This window comes from Lissotriton helveticus, chromosome 2_1, assembly GCF_964261635.1.
Source record: "Lissotriton helveticus chromosome 2_1, aLisHel1.1, whole genome shotgun sequence".
NCBI classification, from domain to species: Eukaryota; Metazoa; Chordata; class Amphibia; order Caudata; family Salamandridae; genus Lissotriton; species Lissotriton helveticus.
Window position 1 is genome coordinate 1,505,581,260 of NC_136059.1, and position 20,454 is coordinate 1,505,601,713.

A 20,454-nucleotide genomic window follows, 5' to 3' on the forward strand; every position below is an offset into this window, starting at 1 on the left:
GTGTCCGTTAAAAATCCTTGCTTCTAAGTGGTTAATTTTTCCTATCTGTCCCTCCTTTTAGTCAGTTATTCACTCCCACAGAGCAAAGCCCAATTACTTGTATCCTTACGCTTCTGAGTATATGGGTTGTTTTGGGGAGACTATTTTTTTCTTTCATTCTTGTCTGTGTTTGTGGTAGCTTGGTTTTGATGTTCATAACAAATGTTATTAATTTATCTGTGATCTTTTGGCCCATGGTGTTACATGTATACAAATATGTTGACAAGACTGGTATTATCTGACAGATTATAACAAGCCTTTAATTATATATTATATATATATATAAAAAATATAAAAAAATATATATAAAAATAAAAAAAAAACAATTAAACCCAATGCATTGGTTCCTCTTTGAGGATTTATGACAAGCCCAGGCAACAGCCATGTTCCAATCCTGAGAGTTTACAAAGTTCATAACACCCCTGGATCAAAGGTCCAAATTTCAGTGTCCATAATGTTGGACATCGTTGTCTGCTGTGCCAATGTAAGACCACAGGATTCTGCCTATCGCCGCCATTTTTGTGTGTGTTTCTGTGGGCATTCTCGAGCCTGATAGACAGATATTTAAAGTCCCATACAGAAGTCCATCCTATTTTCCCATGCCCTGGCTGTGGGAGGGTTGTCAGCTTTCCATAGTTTTACTATGTCCTGTTTAGCAAGGGTCAGGTCTAGCCGCAGAAGGTGACGCTTATATCTATTGCCACCGATCTTTGCTTATTCTTGTTTAACTAGTTGCTCATGTTGTGTTCCTTATTTCTCCCGCCCCCCCACAACTACACACCGTCCTTGCTTCCACATTCACTCACCCTTCCCCGCTCTTTTATTGTTGCTTCCGCCATCCCACTTTGTGGTATGAGCAGCCCCCACACTCTGAGCTCCAATGCAACATTACCCTTAATCAGGCAGCACCCGCTACATGGCCGAAGTGCATCATGTTTAAGCCCCACTCCCTTGTGCTTGTTTACCACCCCCACTCTCAGGAGTATGTATAAACTGACTTTTAAAAAGAACAGCCAAGGAAAAGACAAACACTGCTAAGATCAAGCACTGTTGCAAGTGTTTGGTGGAATGCATCCTGATGCGATGAGGCTGTTAACAGGGCGAGCGCCCAAGCCCTGCTGAGATTTAGAGCTACCTCAGTGCCGCTTCATATCCCACGGGCCCTGTACTCAGCACTGCCTTCATGGTTATGGAACTTTTAGCTGACTACTCTTCGGCAGGAGATTTTCCGCGGTTGCTGGGCAACAAATCTCCATGTGCAAGAGTGAACACCAAGCAAAACATGGTGACCTTCGACACAAACCACAATGCTTCTGACGCTGACTCGGTGGGCGGGAACTGCAAGGATACCTGCAGAGTTTGGTTCCTTGCAACAACTTTTTAATGTTATACCTGTTGTTGTGTCAGCACCAAAGGGCACAGCTTCTCCTCTTGTCAAGGAGTGTAGACAGAAAGTAAATAGAAGCTAAGGGGATCTGATTGTGATTATTTAAAAATACACATGATCAAAAGCAAACGCTAGGATCACTGGATGTTGAACTGAAGCAGAGACGCGAATCTGGCTTCCCAGCTTCAAAGTCGGCAGGCCTGTCCATTACGTCACAGCCTTTCCCTCTCTCGTGTATGTATGCATGACTTTGTGAGGAAGGGCAACTTTTGTGAGAATCTCGTTGTACTGGTACTGGAGAAGCATTTTCGTCGAAGTCTCTTGTGTTTTATCCATTTTTTTAATTTCACCTTTGCAGTTACTTGTTCCAATTTCCAGTAAACTTTCACTTACTTGTACCAGTGCATCAATAGGAAGTAGTAAACGGGGCACTCGCCTAACAGCTCAATGAATCAGTACTCCGAGATTCTAGTACTTAGCATTTCTTCGTTCTGACATTTGCTTCAACATTTGCTTTAGAGTGCCAAGAAACATCTCAAGGCAATGTTCGCTTTACAATTACATGTCATGTTACATGCCAGATGTGGTACGGCACAAATGTACTTTACTTGGAGCAATGCATACGTGTACCTTTCCAGTTAGCTTCAAATATTGCTTGCGTGGATGAAATTCAACTCAGAGCAGAAAAGTTTAGACTGCTGAGGAAACAGATAAAACAAGCATTTACAATGCAATGGTTTCGCCTTTGGAAAAGTTAGAGCTATTGGCATTGTAAATGACAAACTTTGTATTTATGTGTTGGTTTTGTCATTTACATTGCCATTAGCTTAATCTCTCGCAATGTGAGACCTATTGTACCCTACGGACGAGCTCAGCAGACAGCAATTACTACCACACACACACACACCCCGAGCCACACACACACCCAGAGACACACACACACCCAGAGACACACACACACACACACCCAGAGACACACACACACCCAGAGACACACACCCACCCAGAGACACACACACACACCCAGAGCCCCCCCACACACACACACCCACCCAGAGCCCCCCACACACACCCACCCAGAGCCACACACACACACATCCACCCAGAGCCCCACACACACACACACACCCAGAGGCAGGGCAGCCCACATCTCACTTCTTGCTGTTTGAACAATATATTTGGAGACTAAGAGTGTATTGCTACGTTCTCCCTACCTCTCTTCACAGAAAAATCTAGGACTAACACAAAAACACACAAAATCTTTGACTCTGAGGAAAGGCAAGTAACCATATACATTGCTAATCCACTGTTTCTGAGGAAAAAGCAACGGCCAGCCACCCCGTTATTGTCATCTACCACGCACTGAAAAATACTTAGCCAACAATTGCTTTTCCATCCAAACCTGAACAGGAATGAGACTTATAGGCAAAGACACAGAAACTCGATCCATAAAGAATGGAAGAGTACCTTGGCTGGCACCATTTTCTTGCAAGAAAATCAGTGATTACACAGAGAATACAAGGGTGTGGAAATGCAGGAAGCTTTGGGTGGTGTGACCTATTTACAATCAAGGATACGTGAGTGTATCAAGCATTCACCATTGTCCCCAGGCTTTGTCCACCAGCTCCAAATAACCCATTCCTTTACAGAACTGTTTTAAGGCATAGCGCAAGAAGCCTGTTGCTTAATGTCCCCACTGTGGAAGGAGGCACCAGGGCACACACTTGTTGCAGCCCACCTGCACCCTCGGGCCTGCAACCATGCACAGCAGCCCTGGGGATTCTGAATTTCAGGCTCAGTAAGCGGCAGCTGATCGTGCGCTGCCACTTACACGAACAAATGAAATGTTAACACGATGTTTGCAGAACTGGCTGTTGTCTAACAAGACCATTTCTTTAGGCATATCCTGTAAGGAATGTGCTTTTATAAAGAAGAGTACTGTAAGTAGGCCTGGTGGGGAAATTTTATTATGCAAGGGTGATCCAGCACAATTTCCGAGTAATTCATATCATTTTATTCTTTTAAGTGTTTATGAATTTGTGCATTATTTTTTATCCAGTGGGAAGACGGTTTCAAGTTGAAAATACCTCATAGGAGCTGAGTTCTTGATGTAAGCCCCGGCCTCGAGCCATTTCCTGCTTGAAGGTTTGTAGGAAAGGTAACCTCTCAGTCAGTTGTTACCGGAGACCAGAGACAACTAACTGCCTTTCACACAAAATGCTGAATGTTCGCTAACCCTATTCCTTTTTCGTTATTTTGCCCACCCATAAGGCATGTGTTTCTTTATTTGTAGTTAACGTACGATAGCAACATAATCTGCTATCAGAGATACTGTTAGGTGAGCACTCCTGTTGCAGAGAACTGTTTGTAAAGTGTAAATTCTTGTAGATGAACTTTCTATTTGGGACTACTTAATTCCTACTCTACTATGACACTTATTTCAGGGTGCCAGGGCGCGAGCTGTGGCAAGGGGTTAATTGCCGCGGGGGCAGGCCCCAGCAGATTCTAGTCCTAGCCTGGCCTGCATCAGTAGTTCACGCCCTCTGCAATTCGCTGCGGTGGGGGTGCAGTAAGTGTGCAGATTGGCACAAAGCATAACTACTGGTTTCTATAGTCTCACTCAAAGAGAATGAAATGTCACAAACAAGCACACTGAGCTAAAGTATTGTCACACATAAGCAATCTGAAACCTAAGCAGCTGTGTTGCCGCAGCGCAAGCCCGGCTCACCAGGCTTGCAAAGAAGAGCCTGAGACTGAGTGAGGGTACAATCTCCTAGGTGCACTTGCAATGCTATAAAGTTTGTTTTTAGGCTAGGACATGGTTGAATGATCAGATTGATGAGATAATATACTGAGCAGCTGCAGCGAATGCCTGCCATGTTACTAAGAATTGCAGTCATTCATCATCAGTCTGTCTCTGGTTAGTGCCCCTCCAAGATCTTATTAGAGTTTCTCGTTGCTCAAACAGCCATAATTTCTGATTATCTATATGTTTCCCTCTGCTTCCTTGCTTGATTTTGCTCGAGCGAAAGGGTCACACATAGTCATTGAAATGTCACAGATAATTGCATTGAAATTATGAAAATGTCACACACATAGCAATCTGAAACCGTCCTGGCCGCTATGAAAAACAATGTTCTAAACCAAGGCCTCGCCTGGTCCATGCACCTCCTTGAAGCCGGGACCGGGGCACAACAAGCTGCAACAGCAAAACAAACTACTTACTTGAACTTCGAGTTCGGATTGGAATTGATTCGGAAATCGGACAGCGGGACAGGCTGAGCGTGGGCAGGCTGCCTGGGCTGCTGCTTTCTTTGTTTTGTCTTAGTTAGAAGGATTATTAGGCAGAAGTTGTTCGAGTTCGTTGTCTTGTCTTCTGTTGTTATGTTAACTTAAATTATGGCTATGCGCGCCGCCGCGCCCGGGCGCCCCTGATGCCATGCACATGCCGGCCGCCCCACACGCACCCGAGTGCTGCTGCTTATTGGCCCGGCTGGCTGGCGCATGATGTTTGTGCGTGTCACCACCACTCAGCAGCACCCAGCCCCTAGTGCCCACGCGCATACGCGGAAGTGCGGAACAGAAAGTGAAAGCATGAAAGGCCTGTCCCACGGCCCGCCGCCTTTTCATAGAATCAGGCGGGCGGGCTTAGTCAGATTAAGAATGATAACAGTTATCTTAGTACAAGCCTGCCTGATTCTATGAAATGGCGGCGGGCCGCGGGACAGGCCTTTCATTCTTTCACTTTCTGTCCAGAGTGACTCCAGTCCAGACAGTCCGACACACACTCACCAGTTCACAGGGTGACGCCGGCGGGGGCCCCTCCACCATTTCGGACTTGCTTCTTGGGCCCGGGGCCCCGGCCCCTGCCGGCCCCCCAGGCCATCGAAGAAGTAGACCCTGACTCGGGCCCGGCCCGGCCGGGGCCCCGCACGCACCATGGCATGAAATCATTTATTTTCGAACACTGTGACTGACTGTCACTTCAGTGACTAGACTGACTGTCTCAGGGTGGGTGGCCCCGGCCGGCGGCCGCAGCCGCACCATTTACTAGCTCCTCCAGTCCCTGTCCCACTCCAGCCAGCCTCCCAGGGGGGGCCCACCGGGCCCGGCCGGGGCCCCGCCCGCACCATCTCAAACATACTCGCAGGGGCCCCGGCCCCCTGCCGCAGCGCTGCGCACCATTATGAGCCTCACTGACTAAGCCCGGGAAAGGAACGGCCAGCGGGAGGGGGGGGGGGCGGGAAAGGAACAGGGGGGGGGGGCGGGAAAGGAACCGACAGCGGGAGGGGGGACAGGAAAGGAACCACTCACCTGGACTTCCTCGACCGGCGGTCAGCCGCCAAATGGCCCAAACAAACCTCGACGAGCCCAAAAAAAAAGCCACGCCCACCGCTGCATGACATGACCAAAAGAGAAAAATTCTCGGGAACGCCCCCGAATCTGGTCCGGCCTTGACGGACAGATCCGGCACCCAATGGCTAGCCTCCATTTATGGAGCTAGCCAATGGGAGCCGGGGGACGTTCCTGAAGTCCTTATTGTAAACAATGGATTTCACCTGCGCCGAAAAGCTGCGCAGAGCGCAGCCTTCGGCAGGCGAAACCCAAAAATTTGGTCGAGCCTAGCGTCAGTGAAGTCGTAGAGAGTATGCTGTGTAAGCCTCGCCCACTCCGCCCATACTTTTCATTAGCTGATGTCATTGTCCTTGGTAAATGCTGGCTTCATTATGTGGCTTGTTAGTTCCTCTTTATTAACGCCTTGTCGCCATTTGTTACCGCCCATGAGGACTCGATCTTTTACTGTATCCGTACTCAGGAGCTTTGTTTGTTACCAGTTCTGGGAACTGAGAACTATTTACTTCATTAAGGGACAGAGCACGCATGGTGGCCAGCTTCGGTAATGGCGGCTGCTTCCTAACATAATTTGCATTTCTTTTTAACTTTTAAGTATGCTCCGTTCCTGCTGCACCATTGCAGAATTCCTTTGATCCCCCTCCAAAGCAGCCCTCTCCCAACCTCTCATATGCCTGGAAAAAAATGGCAAAACGGAGCTTGGTTATTTCGCAAATGTTCCTAAACTGTTCTGATGGCACGGGAAGGAAAAAGCCAGTTTAACAAGATCGCTTGGGACCACATTTAGGTGTTTTTAACACAATTTTGGTTTGCAGGCAAACATTAAAAGAAAGACTGTTGCCATATTGTTTATTTTTTTTAAGGTTTCTTTCACCCAACTCAGCTGGCGAGCACATAATGCACGTCATGGTTTCCATGCTGGTTATTGTCAGTTTTCGCTGATCCTTGGTGGAGCATCTTTAACAGTTTTCTGTAGAGAAGCCTTTTCACTCTTGGAGCTCTGAATCGGTATCCTGTTTTTTCACGAAGAAGCAAAAGTTATGCGTGGTGAATCAGTTTGCCGGGTGCACTTTGAGTTCAATTCTGCCATCAGCATCAGGGTGGGCTCCGGTCTCCCGTGCTTGGAGAACAAAGTATACCCCAAAGTCATCCTGCTTTGTGTCACATCAAAGGCCACAGCACACACCAAGATGCTCGTTGGAGGGCATATTCTATGTGTTTTTTTGTCGTAGCGCTTCATACCCCAGCCTGTGTATTTGAAAGGATCTGTGTGATTTACATACACGGTGTTATGACATCACTGTAAGGGTTAAACGCCCACTTGTTACACGAGGAAAGTAATAACTGGTCCTCCTATAGCATAATTTATTAGGGTCATCTGAAGCATTTCCGCATTTTAATAGAAGTAATAGGTTTGGAAACCACAAAGCTAATCGGCGAATCTAAATAATTTCCACAAAGGTGTAATAAATATTTAATTATATCCGCCCCAGCAATACTTCGAGATGACTTTGGGTATGTTCACACAAATATGTTTAACCCGTTGCGTGCTCGTGACGGAACCGTTCCGTCACGAGCCTCGGGTTGGCTGTGCTGGTGATGGAACGGTTCCGTCACGGCCCGCTCGCCGCGAATTCCGCGCCTGCGCTGAGCATTCTGATGAGCGGGCGGGGCCGTGACGGAACCGTTCCGTCACAAGCACAGCTCACCCAAGGGCCGTGACGGAGCGGTTCCGTCATGAGTACGGGAGCGCCGCGCGGCCCCGTCTCCCCCTTAGCGCTGTGGCACAATAGCCGCCGCAGCTAAGGGGTTAAAGAATGTTTTAGAACAAATATGCAGATGGGGTTCGGGAGATTATAATGTACCTCATAAATACTACTTTGGTCAGGAATCGCCACACTTTTTGCTCTCAGGGAAAACTGAGTGCGGGTAACGCTTTCCTGCCTACTCATAGTGATAGTACAAGGGGCTGTGTTTGGGCTGTACAAGGGTAAGAGCTGAAGGGGTGAGGATTTGCAACTGGGCGGGCCAACAACTGCAAGGCCAGCGCGGTCTGCAGCCAGGCCTCCTCCAGTGAGACAGGCAGCCGAGGAGCCCTGACAATGTGGGCAGTCCAATCCCTGCTCGGGTAGGGGCATCTCTCCCCACTAATTAAAGCAAAATGTTTCACTGGTAAGAGAGAAAACATCTTGCAGCGTAGTAGGGAGGTACTTCCTTTCATCTGTTCCACTCAGCGACAGGTTTAGGGGCCTCCTCATGTGCACTGAATTTAAGGAAGTCACCATCGCCTCCGTGTCGCATCTCCCCTCGGAGAATGTGCACCATGTTATTGGATTTATATGCATACATTCAATAAAATACTGGGACCCGTAAAACACTACCGCAGAGGCTGTTCACTTGTCTTTAAAACTTTAAAACTCTTGATGGTATACATCAAGTACACTAAAGTGCAGTTAAGGCGCTATTAGTGAGGCGGAGGAGGGAACGGTGTTTAGAGCAGGGGTGGCTACATTTCACTATTGTGACTTCATTATTTTTTACCCACTGCGTTATTACCGAACAGTAATGCACAGACTGTCTAATAATTTACTCCTGGTAAAATCCAAAATGCATATGGAGCTCTGTTAATGATAACACCTATATTCATCTATTCGTAATGCTACATGCACAGATTTGCAGACAACTGTGACCTTGACGATGCCCACATAGTGACTAGACCTGGATAGAATTTCAGTTACTCTGGAGTAATCAGAGTAATTCCATGTTACACTTAGGCGCTTAGGGGGAAGCCTTTGCAATGCAATAAGTCTCACATTTGTGAGAGTTTAAACTATTAGTACTCTGAATGCCAATGTCTTTTATTTATGTTTTAAAACCCAAAACATAAATAAAAGGCATTGTCATTTACAATGTCAATAGCTCAAACTCACGTACATGCAAGACCTATTGCATTGCAAATGCTTGTTTTCTCGGTGTTTATATTTGTCACATATAATCTTCCTTCAGAATAACCCTGGCCATAGAAGAAGCAATGCAGGGCAGTATGCGGTCTTTCAGCTGCTCCTTTAGGTAGCGCTCTATTGACAAGATCGGATTGGGACAGCAAATAGACGTGGGCACCAAAATAAAAGTGCCCCCCTTAGGTAATTAGATTAATTATGCAGCAGGTGAAATGGCCAAATAATGCAGCAGGATTGAGTAAATTATGCAGCAAAATGCTGCACATTTTCGAACAGTAGTCATAATTTAGTCGGTAGGTCAAGAAAGCTGATTAAGGACACTGCATTAAATGTGTTAACTCTTACACACCAACTCTAAGTACAGGCAAGGACATTGCTTCAATACTCCCTTATGGCGAGATCTATTGGCTATGCCAATGCTTGTTCTTATTATTATTCTAATGTATGTATTTTTTTTAATTAGCTATGGAACTTTTATTGTACTGGGTTTTACCTTTTTAACTGTTTTGGTTCCTGTAAGGAATTGGGTTGCTAGTCAAGGAGGGTGACTATCCATCCACTTCGAGTAATATTTACAACCCTTGTCAGGGTGAACCACTAAAGTCACAAAATAAACTCGACCTCAAACCCATGGATATTATGGTACAGAGCAGGCAGACTTAACTTACGGTAATGTGCAAAGTATTTATGCAGTACCAAACCAATAATAGAGTAAAACATTTAAATAATAAAAATCCCAAATCAAATAGAAAAACTGAGTAAAAATTAATAATGAAAATTACAACAAAATGGAAAAACTTCAACAAAGAGAACCCAAGATATGATGATTTAAGTTTTACATAGCACCAAGAAGCAATAAGTATGAATGATGGTCAACGGTCTCAGTAGATGGTCAATGGTCTCAGGAAATGGGACCTAGGAACAATTAGATGCTGACCGAGATGGAGCGCAGGTGGGACACACCAACCAGATTTGTGCCAGTCAAAGATATTACCTTCTGACTTTAAGTCCCAATCCACCACAGTGGTACACTTCTAAAGAACCCATGGACCTATAGGAAGGCACTTAAGAGACTTGCAGGCTGTCAGACAGACCCAACAGCAGGTCCCAGTCCAGTTACATTTGACACTGGCCAGTTGCAGGAAAGGCCTCTTGTAGCTTGTTGTATCACTGTAGCTTGAACAGGAGTTCAGCTTATGATCCTTAGAGTTCACTCCTTTGTCCTTGGTACGAGAGGGAGCAGCCATTCCTTCAGGGCTCCAATCAAGGTCCAGACATCAGGTTCATTCCTCTTCTGTTCTACTTCAGGTCCTGTAGTGTACCGAAGTGGATGCCTGGAGATGCTACATTTATGCCTGACATAAGCTAGTGAGTGGGAAGGACTTCTACGGCAAACCTACCTACTTTGGGCATTTACACTCAACTTTGGCTCTATGGGCCGTGGAATTAGTGTGGAGTGTATTATGGTAATCGTAGTGTCCTCCCATGTCTAACACTAAAATCCACTTTGAGGTACCACTGTATCCAAAATAAACCCAGAGACAGAAGTCTGGTAGAATAAGAGTAGGCTTTTCCACCAAACACACAGTGGTTACACAAGATTTGCTTTGGCATCCTTTCCCCTTCTTTTCAAGTGTGTCCCCAGTGTTATATATAAAACCCAGAGACAGGCATCTTGGAGGACAAAGCAGGTCCTTCAGCAACCAGATAGTGGATATACAAGAACTATTTTAGCACTCTGTTCTCTGCCTTATAAGTGTGCCCCAAAATGTTATATTTAGACCCAGTACACCTGTCCATCAGGATTTGACACTGAAATGTCAAAAAGGACACTCAAAGTCCCACCCTGCATATTCTGTGAGATTCAGATGAGACATCTCCATCCATTCACATCAGCCTATTGTTTGTTCCTGGGAAGTGTTTCACTTGTTTTTCACACCTATTCAACCATTAATCTATGGCTGGGAGAAGTTTGAGAGCACATGCAAACTAGCCTCCAAGGATATGGTTAACCTTCTAAAAGTTACTTCTCCTTATTTACTAAAAATCCATCTTTATTATAGAGTTTTACTTTTAATAACTATTAAAAATAGTTGTTTAATTATTCTTCTAGCTATTGACATTCACAAGCTATAGTATTAGGACTTTAATGTTTACTCTGGTTTTCTACATAGGACAGCTAGGTCTTACTACCGCATCTTAATAACCTCAGCACTCACAGCCACTTTTATTAACCGTCGAGCACTCATGTATCTGCTGCTAATCTCAAGTCCTTTTTAGTGTATCAAATGTAATGAGATAATTCGGTTTAAACGTTTTCTCAAGGTATTTTAACTTATTTTATGTGCTTGTGTTACTCAGATATTTCTTTTATCCACGCATCATGTATTGCTTCTGTTTAGAGGATTTACACTGACGTAACTATTTTTATTAATCATACAATAAAAGTTATTGATACACTGACATAGGACAGCTAGGCCTGACAGTGAAAATTTGCTTTTGAGTGCTAGTCACTGTAAGGGCATGGTAACATTAAACGGCCAACCCTTGTGGACTACTCAGCCTATATACGGGTGACAAATTCATATTTAAAAGTGAGGACTTGACCTGTCAATGGGGATTTGTTTTGGCAGGTTAAACTGCAGTGTTTAAACTGCCACAGTCAGGTTATAGAGGTAGGCCTGAAGCCATGTTTTACAGGTCACTGTAGTGCATGGCACAATAGGTGCTGCAGTCCACTAATATTTATTATATATATTACCTATATGTCCCTAGTATATGGTACAAAATGTACCCAGGGCCTGTAAATGTAATGCAATTAGTAGACTGCAGCACCTATTGAGCTATATTACATATATTTCTTTTTTTAGGAATATGCCAATTTTACCATGGTTAAAGGGAGAGTACAGGCACTTCCTACTGATTAACAGGGTTAAAGTGCACATAGTGCTAAAGTCACCAAAAACATTGGGACCAGCAAAAGTTGTAAAACACAGGTTGACTGCGCAGAAAAGTCGGATTTCCCAAAGCACTGCGAAATACTTCACACGCTTTTCTTGAATAAAGCCTATTTGCTCAGTGCCATAGCTACCAATGAGTGAGCTTAGGTTTATTAATTGAATGTGTGTGTTGAACCTAACAAAACTTTGGATTTACTACTTTGGAAGGACTCACATCTTCCCAAACTAATAACCCACTTTCTTACGGTATTCATTTAGTGTTTTGGCTGCAAACTCCAAGTGTTCTGGTCTTATTGGTAACAAGGTAGAAAGCCCACACCCACCGAAAGGGTGTCATGCTTCATTGTTGGCCCCCTCCTGGCATCAGTCATCTAGATCCAGGTGCGAGCAATATCTGTAGAATGGAGCTCATGAGACGTTTTACATTGTTGCCAGGAATTGTGCTGCCCAAGGAACTGTGTGATGAGAAAGAGGGTTGAAAGGATGTAGAGGGTGTAGGTGCAAAGGGGTATAGGAGTGTCTTAAAACTATGTGCTGGTGGATGGTAGAACTTTTTATTGTGTCCCCAATGGTAAGATTAAAATGAAGTTGAGGTTAATTTGACCACATGGACAGGTCTTTTTGCCCTTAAATCGCCCTCTGATGAAGTGTAGGGCCATTCGTCAGGACCGTTGTGCCCTCTCTGCTAATTAAGTGCCAAAGGAATGAGAAAGGTATTACAACCATTGGTCTGAAGATTCCAAATGGTAGATCTACCTGGATAGAACAATCTATTATGCAAGCTAAAATAGACTTGTTATTCGTGGTTCAGAATAGATAATAGACAGTGTGTGATGCAAAAGTTCACTAAGTGTCAAGCAATCCATGTAGATATTAAATTGACCACTGCAAACTCTATTTGCATTCTAGCAATGTTAAGGCCTTCTTACCCCTTTATTGAGGTTCAATTGCCTTATCTTACAGGAGGAAAATATGGAACTGGGCTGCTGTGTAATTAAATAACGAAATCATGTCTGGACTTGTCTAGCAGAATCTTTCAAAGCAGTCACATAGTAGCGATCGTAATACCAAGCTTAAGCATTCTTCCAGTGCCTAGTCTAACCCCAAGTAAAATGAGCAATGCAGTATCCAATTAGCTCTCAAGATACCAGCACAAGTTCTGTGATCCCTCTCTGGTATAATCGAGAGCAGGTTTGAAAAGCAGAGGATGAAGTTGCCCCGCAAAGACACAGAACACATCGTGTACATCGATATCATGTGTTCAAATATGAATGTGTGTGTATGGATTAGGCGAGTGTGATCGGTGGCCACAGAAATTGCAAAAATAGACCTAAATTGGACTGAATTAACGGTACCTGGGAAGAAGGCCTCCTCAACCATGTTGTGGGATGTATCTAACAGCATTAATACTTAGCTAAAGAGGTGATGTAACAGTGTGCAAGTAATACAGTTTGAAGTACTTAAAAAACAATTAATAACAATAGTAACTGAACACAACAGCTTTGAGTCATTACCTTTTGGCTTCGAAGCAAGGGATGCCCATTGTGAATATCTATACTGGAGGATGCATTTCCTTGCTATACTCTCCGCCATTCATCCTCTTGTGATAGGATACTAGCTGCAAACCTTATGGACTCTGATAAATCCCTAGGTGTAACTCTTGATAAAAGACTCAACCTTCAAACAAAAATCAACTCAAAGTGTACGTTTTCAACTGCCAATAATTTGGAGGATTTGCCAATGAATCCTTTGACAAGATCTCAAGACTTGTTTCCAATCTCCAATGTCATCATGGATTGACTACACAACTCTCTCGACCAAACTTCCAGAAGTGCACGGGGCTCACTAAAAACAACTTTGTCTCTCGAACCAAAGATGTGACCACATTACACTGGTGCTAATAATGCTCTAATCGCTTCCCACTAAAGTCAGAGCATTATATAACTCAGCCTGCATCACTCATAAGATTCTACACACCTCACCTCTGCCTCTCAATACCACACATCAAAGTTGAAATTGTCTGTAAGATTCAGATATTTGCGCAGTGATGCGAAAAAGCTTACAGACCCACAGACTTTCAACAAGCATTTGCAATTCAATAGGTCTCGCATTTACACGACTTTAAGCTATTGGCATTGTAAATGAAAATGCCTTTTATTTATGTTTTAAAAATAAAAATGAACGGCATTGCCATTTGCAATGTTAATAGATCAAACTCGCTTAAATGCGAGACCTATTGTATTGCAAATGCTTCTTTGTTTTGTTTTGCAGTTTTATATAGCGCAAACTCGACCCGAAGGTAGTGGAGGGAATTACAAGAGAACCAGTTACATTACACAAGAAAATATTCCCTTTTGTTAGGCACGGGGAGATTAACTGATTTACCCAGAATCACAGGATGGTGAGCCGACACTGAGACTCGAACCTGGTTCCCCAGCTTTACGCTTGGCAGCTCTGGTTGTGACGCTACATCCTTGTGCTTTAGGGGGATTGTCTATCGCTGTGTTGTGTGCCTATTCTCTGTTTTGTACAGATTTTTTGCAGACAGGGCTTCTGTGCCCCTAATGTTGTGTGTAATGCGCCACAGTGAGGAACAGTACATCAGGTGTTGGTGTGGAAGGAGGTCATGGGTCACAGTGAGGAGCAGCGGGTTATAGAGTCTACAGAAGTGTGCCTGGGGGTGGTACTGTCCCTCCCGGTCCTTAGCATGTGGCAGGTAGAACACTGCGCAGGGTACCGCCATATAAATAATAAGGCACCCAATAGACTGGCAGGACTGTTCTGATCTCAGACTCTCAAAATAAAACTCTGAATAAGTAGAGTTTCACTCTAAATAAGTAAGATTTAGTGGCTCGTCATTTTGTCTGTCAAAAAAGGTGGGACAAGGCGATAAATGGGATTTGCACAGGATTACAGTTTTATGTTGTGGATAACCCACACCTACCAATTCTTAAGGCCACAATTGCCTAAAGAAATGAGAATCCTACATATTTGTAAATTGCACCCCCCTTTTGACCAGTGTAGACGGTCGAAGCAATGATTCTGGGTTCTGGGTGGGGTAGTGGTTTGAAGGACGTCAATGCGCGTATGATCCTTCACTCTTGTCAGTGATGTAAAAATAGCAAAAAAACGCACAGCCGCAAAAGGAAACAAAAGATTTCTATCTACTAGCAGTTTCACGAGCTGGAGCTTTCCACACAATACAAAAACTAACTTTTTTTCCATCGAGTATGTAAACTCTGTTCTAACAAAAGGATAGGACGCCGACCAGGAATACGCCAAAACACGACTCAAATTGTGCGTATTATTTTACTGCATGCTCCCAAATGTCACACTGTGCAAGTAAAACTGTGCTGATTAAACTCACAAAACCTCTGTGTCCTCAACCTCCCTCTCAACACACACACTCATCATGAAATCCTGGCCTCTAACTGCATAGTCTTCCCACTGCATTGCACGGTCAAACTTTAAGAAACTTGGCGAGCCCAGGAGTCAAGTGTAACAAGAACTGGTGGAAAGTGCACGCAGTGATATCTTGAACCCAAAGAGTTTGGTTATAGAGACAATATACATTCACCACCTATGCATGCACTTTGGAGTTCTATTTAGCTCCCGCCCTGTACACATGACACAGAATCAGCACTAGGGCCGCTATAAGTTGTTGGATACAGAAACATATGTTTGCAGAGGCCGCTTTCTGACATTTGTGCAAGGTAGAAAATGGCTAAAAAGTTTTCGTCTTTCTATATAAACAGTCAAAAAAAATCAACATTATTTATTTCAGTTAATACCATCATATTGTATGTAAACAGTATAATGCAAAGAAGTCATATATGCAGTGGGATGTACAACCAGACAATATATACACTTCTTCATACGTGTGTGAATTGTACAATGGCACCATAGTGCAAACATATCACTCAGAAAGATTGATCGAAATCTAACTTTTTAGCGCAGCAGTAACGACATACATAGAAGGATGCACTGAGAATACAGAAAGAGTAATATAGCACCTGGAGGCCATGAATGCTGCTGAATGGGCGCTACACAAGTGCCAACACAACAAACCGTGTCATCCCATTTCTCTTGCTGATGTAGAGCATGAACACTCCCTCACCGCAATCAGCTGATCTGATGGAAGTGTCTGCCTCGAGGAGCGACAGTCAGTAACAACCCTAGGGTTTCCGGTGACATGCCCCCCTAAAATAAGAAACTTCACAAGTGAGGCGCCGCGCTCTGCGTGTGTCCCGGAACTCGGAGCTAGGATCCGTGACCCATTAAGCGAGGACAGCCGTGCAGAGATGACAGACCAGGGTCTGGTGTCCCTGCCGGGGGGTGCAAGGACACACAGCCCACGTGTGCAAGGGACGCGCAGGTCCAAACACAGTCTGGCGTCACCAGCTGGTGACACACATATCTGTTCCCGATCATCCGATCTGTAAATACTGTTCGCGGTCGGCGACAGCCCTTCCATTTGCAGAGATTTTTATGTAAATATAAACACAAGTCCTGTCTGCAGAACACGAAAGCGACTGAGGCCTTTCTTGTGTGTCATTTGTCTATTTCCGAGAATTTTCACGGATGCATTTATCAATTCATTCATAAATTTGTCTGCCTACAGGTTTACTGTTCCCCCTCAAGCTGTTCGTTCAACGTTGAAAAACACGTTTTTTAACAGATTATAAAACTATGTGTATTATTTAGAAAGTGTTGACTTTTCTTTTCAATTGATTAAATACATTTACTATCTATAAACCAGCAAAACCAGCTCCGAAAGCGAAACCTTCCTTGGGGCGGGACTTCCGTCTTCGGAAGCCCGCGCACGCGCCCACGGGAAAGCAGTGCTGGTGACGCGGGGCTCATGCCCGAGGGAGAGCCCCGCGGAGGCTGCAAGACCTTAGAATCACGGTAAGGGGGTGGGGGGCGCTTGCATGTATGGTGTGGGGGGGGCGCTTGCATGTATGGTGGGGGGCGCTTGCATGTATGCGGCACCTGGGGGGGCACTTTTATGTATACGGCGGTGGGGGGGGGGAACTTCTATGTATGCGGCGGGGGAGGGGGGGGCTTATATGTAAGCGGCGGCGGCCAGGGGGGGCCCTTCTATGTATGCGACGGCGGCGGCAGGGAGGTGGGTGGGGGGCCCTTCTATGTATGCGGCGGCGGCAGGTGGGGGGGGGACGACTTCTATGTATGCGGCGTCGGCGGGGGGGGGGGGGCTTTGTATGTGTGTAGGTGCACTCCTGTGTGTGTGTGCCTTCTTGCCTGCATGTGTGTGTTCAGTGTGCCTTTCTTTGCATGGGAATATGAGGGACGGCGACGTGCGCGCTCACGAGGTAGAATCTCCGGCAGGAGACGCTCGTGACAGTCTGCTGTCTAAATTCCCCTGAAAGTGATTACATTAGTTGTCTAGCTAGACGCAAAAGCTTTGCTTTTGCGTACGTCTAGCGAGACCTAAAAAGGAATGCAAACTGGCACAGTGCTTTTCAGACAGTGCTTCTAGAATCTGAAACTCTCTGCCCCTAGGCTTAGAAACCACTGTGTTGTTTTCTACATTCAAGACAGAGCTGAAAATTCATCTCTTCCCAAAAAATACCTCAAGTCAGGCTCTAGGGAATCCTCTTTCTTCACTGAGCCCTTCCATAAATCTACACGGAATATATTCTAGTTTTACCTCATCCCTCAACCTCCTTTTGCTCTCATTTGTCTTATAGTTGATTATTATTTTGCCTCCTGCCACAGTACTTTCCAACTCCACCCTAGCTTACCTCTGCAGCTCTCCTATTATAAATGTGACATAATCATCAACATTCTGCTTCCTTTGATCGTTAAGTACTGCCTTATGCATATATCCCTTACTTGGAATTCCCTCTTCATTCTTTTTCAATATTCTATCTGATTAATTTGTCGCAAACATGTATTGGTATTCAACTTATAGTTCACCTGGTCGTCTCCATTTTATTCAACACATTGCTGTTATGTGCAGTTTTCATTGTGTTTACTAGGGTCAGCTCAGTTTCACTTGTAACTTCTTATCTCCTATGTAAACATTACTGACCTCAGGCAATTACCTTCTCATATAAAACTTTATAAATAGTTGATAGATCTTATAAAATAGGGCATCAACATACAATCTCGTGTCTGTAAAGCATTCTTATATTATTGGCATTACATACTGCCACTTAAAGTCAATCAAATGTTATGTAATGAATACATTAAATAGGTATTTGTCGAGTGTGCCCTGGTGCTGTGCTGAGGGCTACTACAATTCCTGAAGTAATGAAATGATAACAATTGTAGGTTAACGAACTACAGTGAGAATTAGAATCTAGAAAAGGCCAGGTTTTAAATTCTTTTTTAAAGGTTCCTTGAGATTCAGTTGAACGCAGAGTGCTGGGAAGCAAATTTCATGCTTCAGAGCCCAATACTGCAAAAGACTTTCCCCCTAGATATTTTAATCAAAAAGGAAGGCAGTCTCAAAAGGATCTTAGAGTTTGCTGGGGCAGGTAATGGCAGATCCAGTCAATAAGATATTTAGGGCCATCGTACTTAAAGGTTCTAGAGACAAGTAGAATGAGAAGAGAAAAATCAAGATCCCATGTAAATGAGAAAAGTGGTCCGAGAGGGAAGTATAAAAACAGCCTAAATTTTAAAAGCTGATCAAGGACTAATACAAGAAGAATGTACACTTGGAAGGCTTTAATTTTGAAAAAGCACACACCCAGGCAGACTTAGGCTACAAAGAACTGGCTAAATCACAACACATTTGTGTGAACACATTATGATAAATACACAAAAAGAACAATTGGTACAACAGACTGTTATGATATCAAAAAATATATTTTTAATTTCAATTTCATTTAAAACATTATAAAAAGACAGGTTAGTGAATATCACTTGAATATATATGGAGTATAGTGTTATAAATACTCCATATATATTCAAGTGATATTCACTAACCTGTCTTTTTATAATGTTTTAAATGAAATTGAAATTAAAAATATATTTTTTGATATCATAACAGTCTGTTGTACCAATTGTTCTTTTTGTGTATTTATCATAATGTGTTCACACAAATGTGTTGTGATTTAGCCAGTTCTTTGTAGCCTAAGTCTGCCTGGGTGTGTGCTTTTTCAAAATTATTGTTTCCCTGACCCAGGAGTCGATCCTTAACAGGGGGTCCCTGATACTTACCCAACACTTGGAAGGCTTTAACATGCCCAATGGTAGGAGACGAGAAACTCAAAAATAGAGATAAAGTCGAATTATTTCAACAACTGCAAAACCACCAGCAACATGTGTAAGACAGCCAATAAACAACTGGTAAATGAGATTTCGGTAGAGCTTGAAAAGGGATGCGTTGTATATGGGGAAAAGGAAAATAGAGGGGGAGGTCATAAGTAAGCATTTCACTAGAGAGTTGCAGAATATGCAAAGAATCCACTACTTGCAAAACAGCTTGCATAAAAGGTATGACAAGCGCGAAATTAAGAGTGGTTGGTGACAGAAAAAGGACCAAAAAAAATATGTTCTTCAAAAAGTCCAAGGGTTTTTGCCAAAAGGAAATCATCAGAAGAGGAGATAGGAAGAATGGGCTGGTTATTATGGTATACAATGTTTATGTGAAGCTTTAAGTATAGTATAACATAGACTAGCTAGCATGTCGAATTGCTCATCACAAAGTATACTGGACAGATACAGGGTAAAACAAGAGAAAAAAATAAACCCTTGAACATTATCTCCATATATATTTAATGCCTAAAGAACTACGGTAAGATAAACCCCAAAGAGATTAGTTGCATCAGCTGCACATATTGTCATCACACAAGAAACAGATAACTCCTTGCCAAGAGCATTACAAAAGTAAACGGTCTGAACAATCCTGGTGTTTCACATGTGGTTGGGCGACAAATCACCAGGTGACCAAATCCAAAACAAATAAATAAATATTTCTCACACAAACGACAATCAACAGGTCGTTTTTGGCATTCTTGTTTTTTTCATTCTCTTTAACTCAGACATGAAAGTATGTAGCAAAGTTAATACTAAAGCAACCAGATGAATTAAAATCACATAGGGCTCAAAAAAAGAGAGAAGTCGACTTATCAAACATTACAAGTTCCCCAGCTTGTTGTTAAACTTACAATTTACTCTTAAACTGGAATAAATCAAAAATTCTGGGACCTTATTACTACCATCCGCGAAACTAGCATTCTAGAAAAAAAATACTATTTACATGGATCATCCCATTGTCGGTCCCCACAATCTTTTCACATGCCAAAAAAAATGCTTTTCAGTGAACGCTCTTCTGTCTGTTGTCCTTCTCTTAGAAAGTTGTATCTCTTGATCGGTTTTGCCATCTCCATTATCATTAGCTTGAATTGCTATCTCCTGTCCCTTCGCCATATGGGATCTCTGTCTATATGACTCTAGTACCGGGGAATCTAAAACATCCGCATCACAGAGGAACTCCGCTTCCCTACAGTTGCCCATAAATTGCCCCAAAGCACAATCTTACCTCCTCGGTGTAGGATGAAGGGTCTCTTTTTATTAGGTTCTGCAGCTGAGGCAAGTTGGTGGGCAATTTGTTGTTGTTGCGCCCAGACATGTTGCCACTGATAAGACCTTCCCTAGCGTTGCTACTGTGGCCGGTTAGGGTAAGGGATAGACAGATGTAAATGTTTCCCACACACGCGCTGCAATCCTACAGCTGACAGGGCGCTGCCATCTTGAACACGTCACCAAATCAACTCACAGG

General features: G+C 43.7%; 1 protein-coding gene across 1 annotated transcript in view; it reads right to left on the minus strand.

The window, feature by feature from the left end:
• Positions 1-20,447, minus strand: part of SDAD1 (SDA1 domain containing 1) — a 202,501-nt gene extending 182,054 nt beyond the window's left edge. The window contains exon 1 of the mRNA XM_078676393.1: positions 20,215-20,447. Coding sequence (XP_078532519.1) covers positions 20,215-20,304 — 90 coding nt within the window. The 5' untranslated portion in view covers positions 20,305-20,447. The remainder of the gene's footprint in view (positions 1-20,214) is intronic.
• Positions 20,448-20,454: the final 7 nt, after the last annotated feature.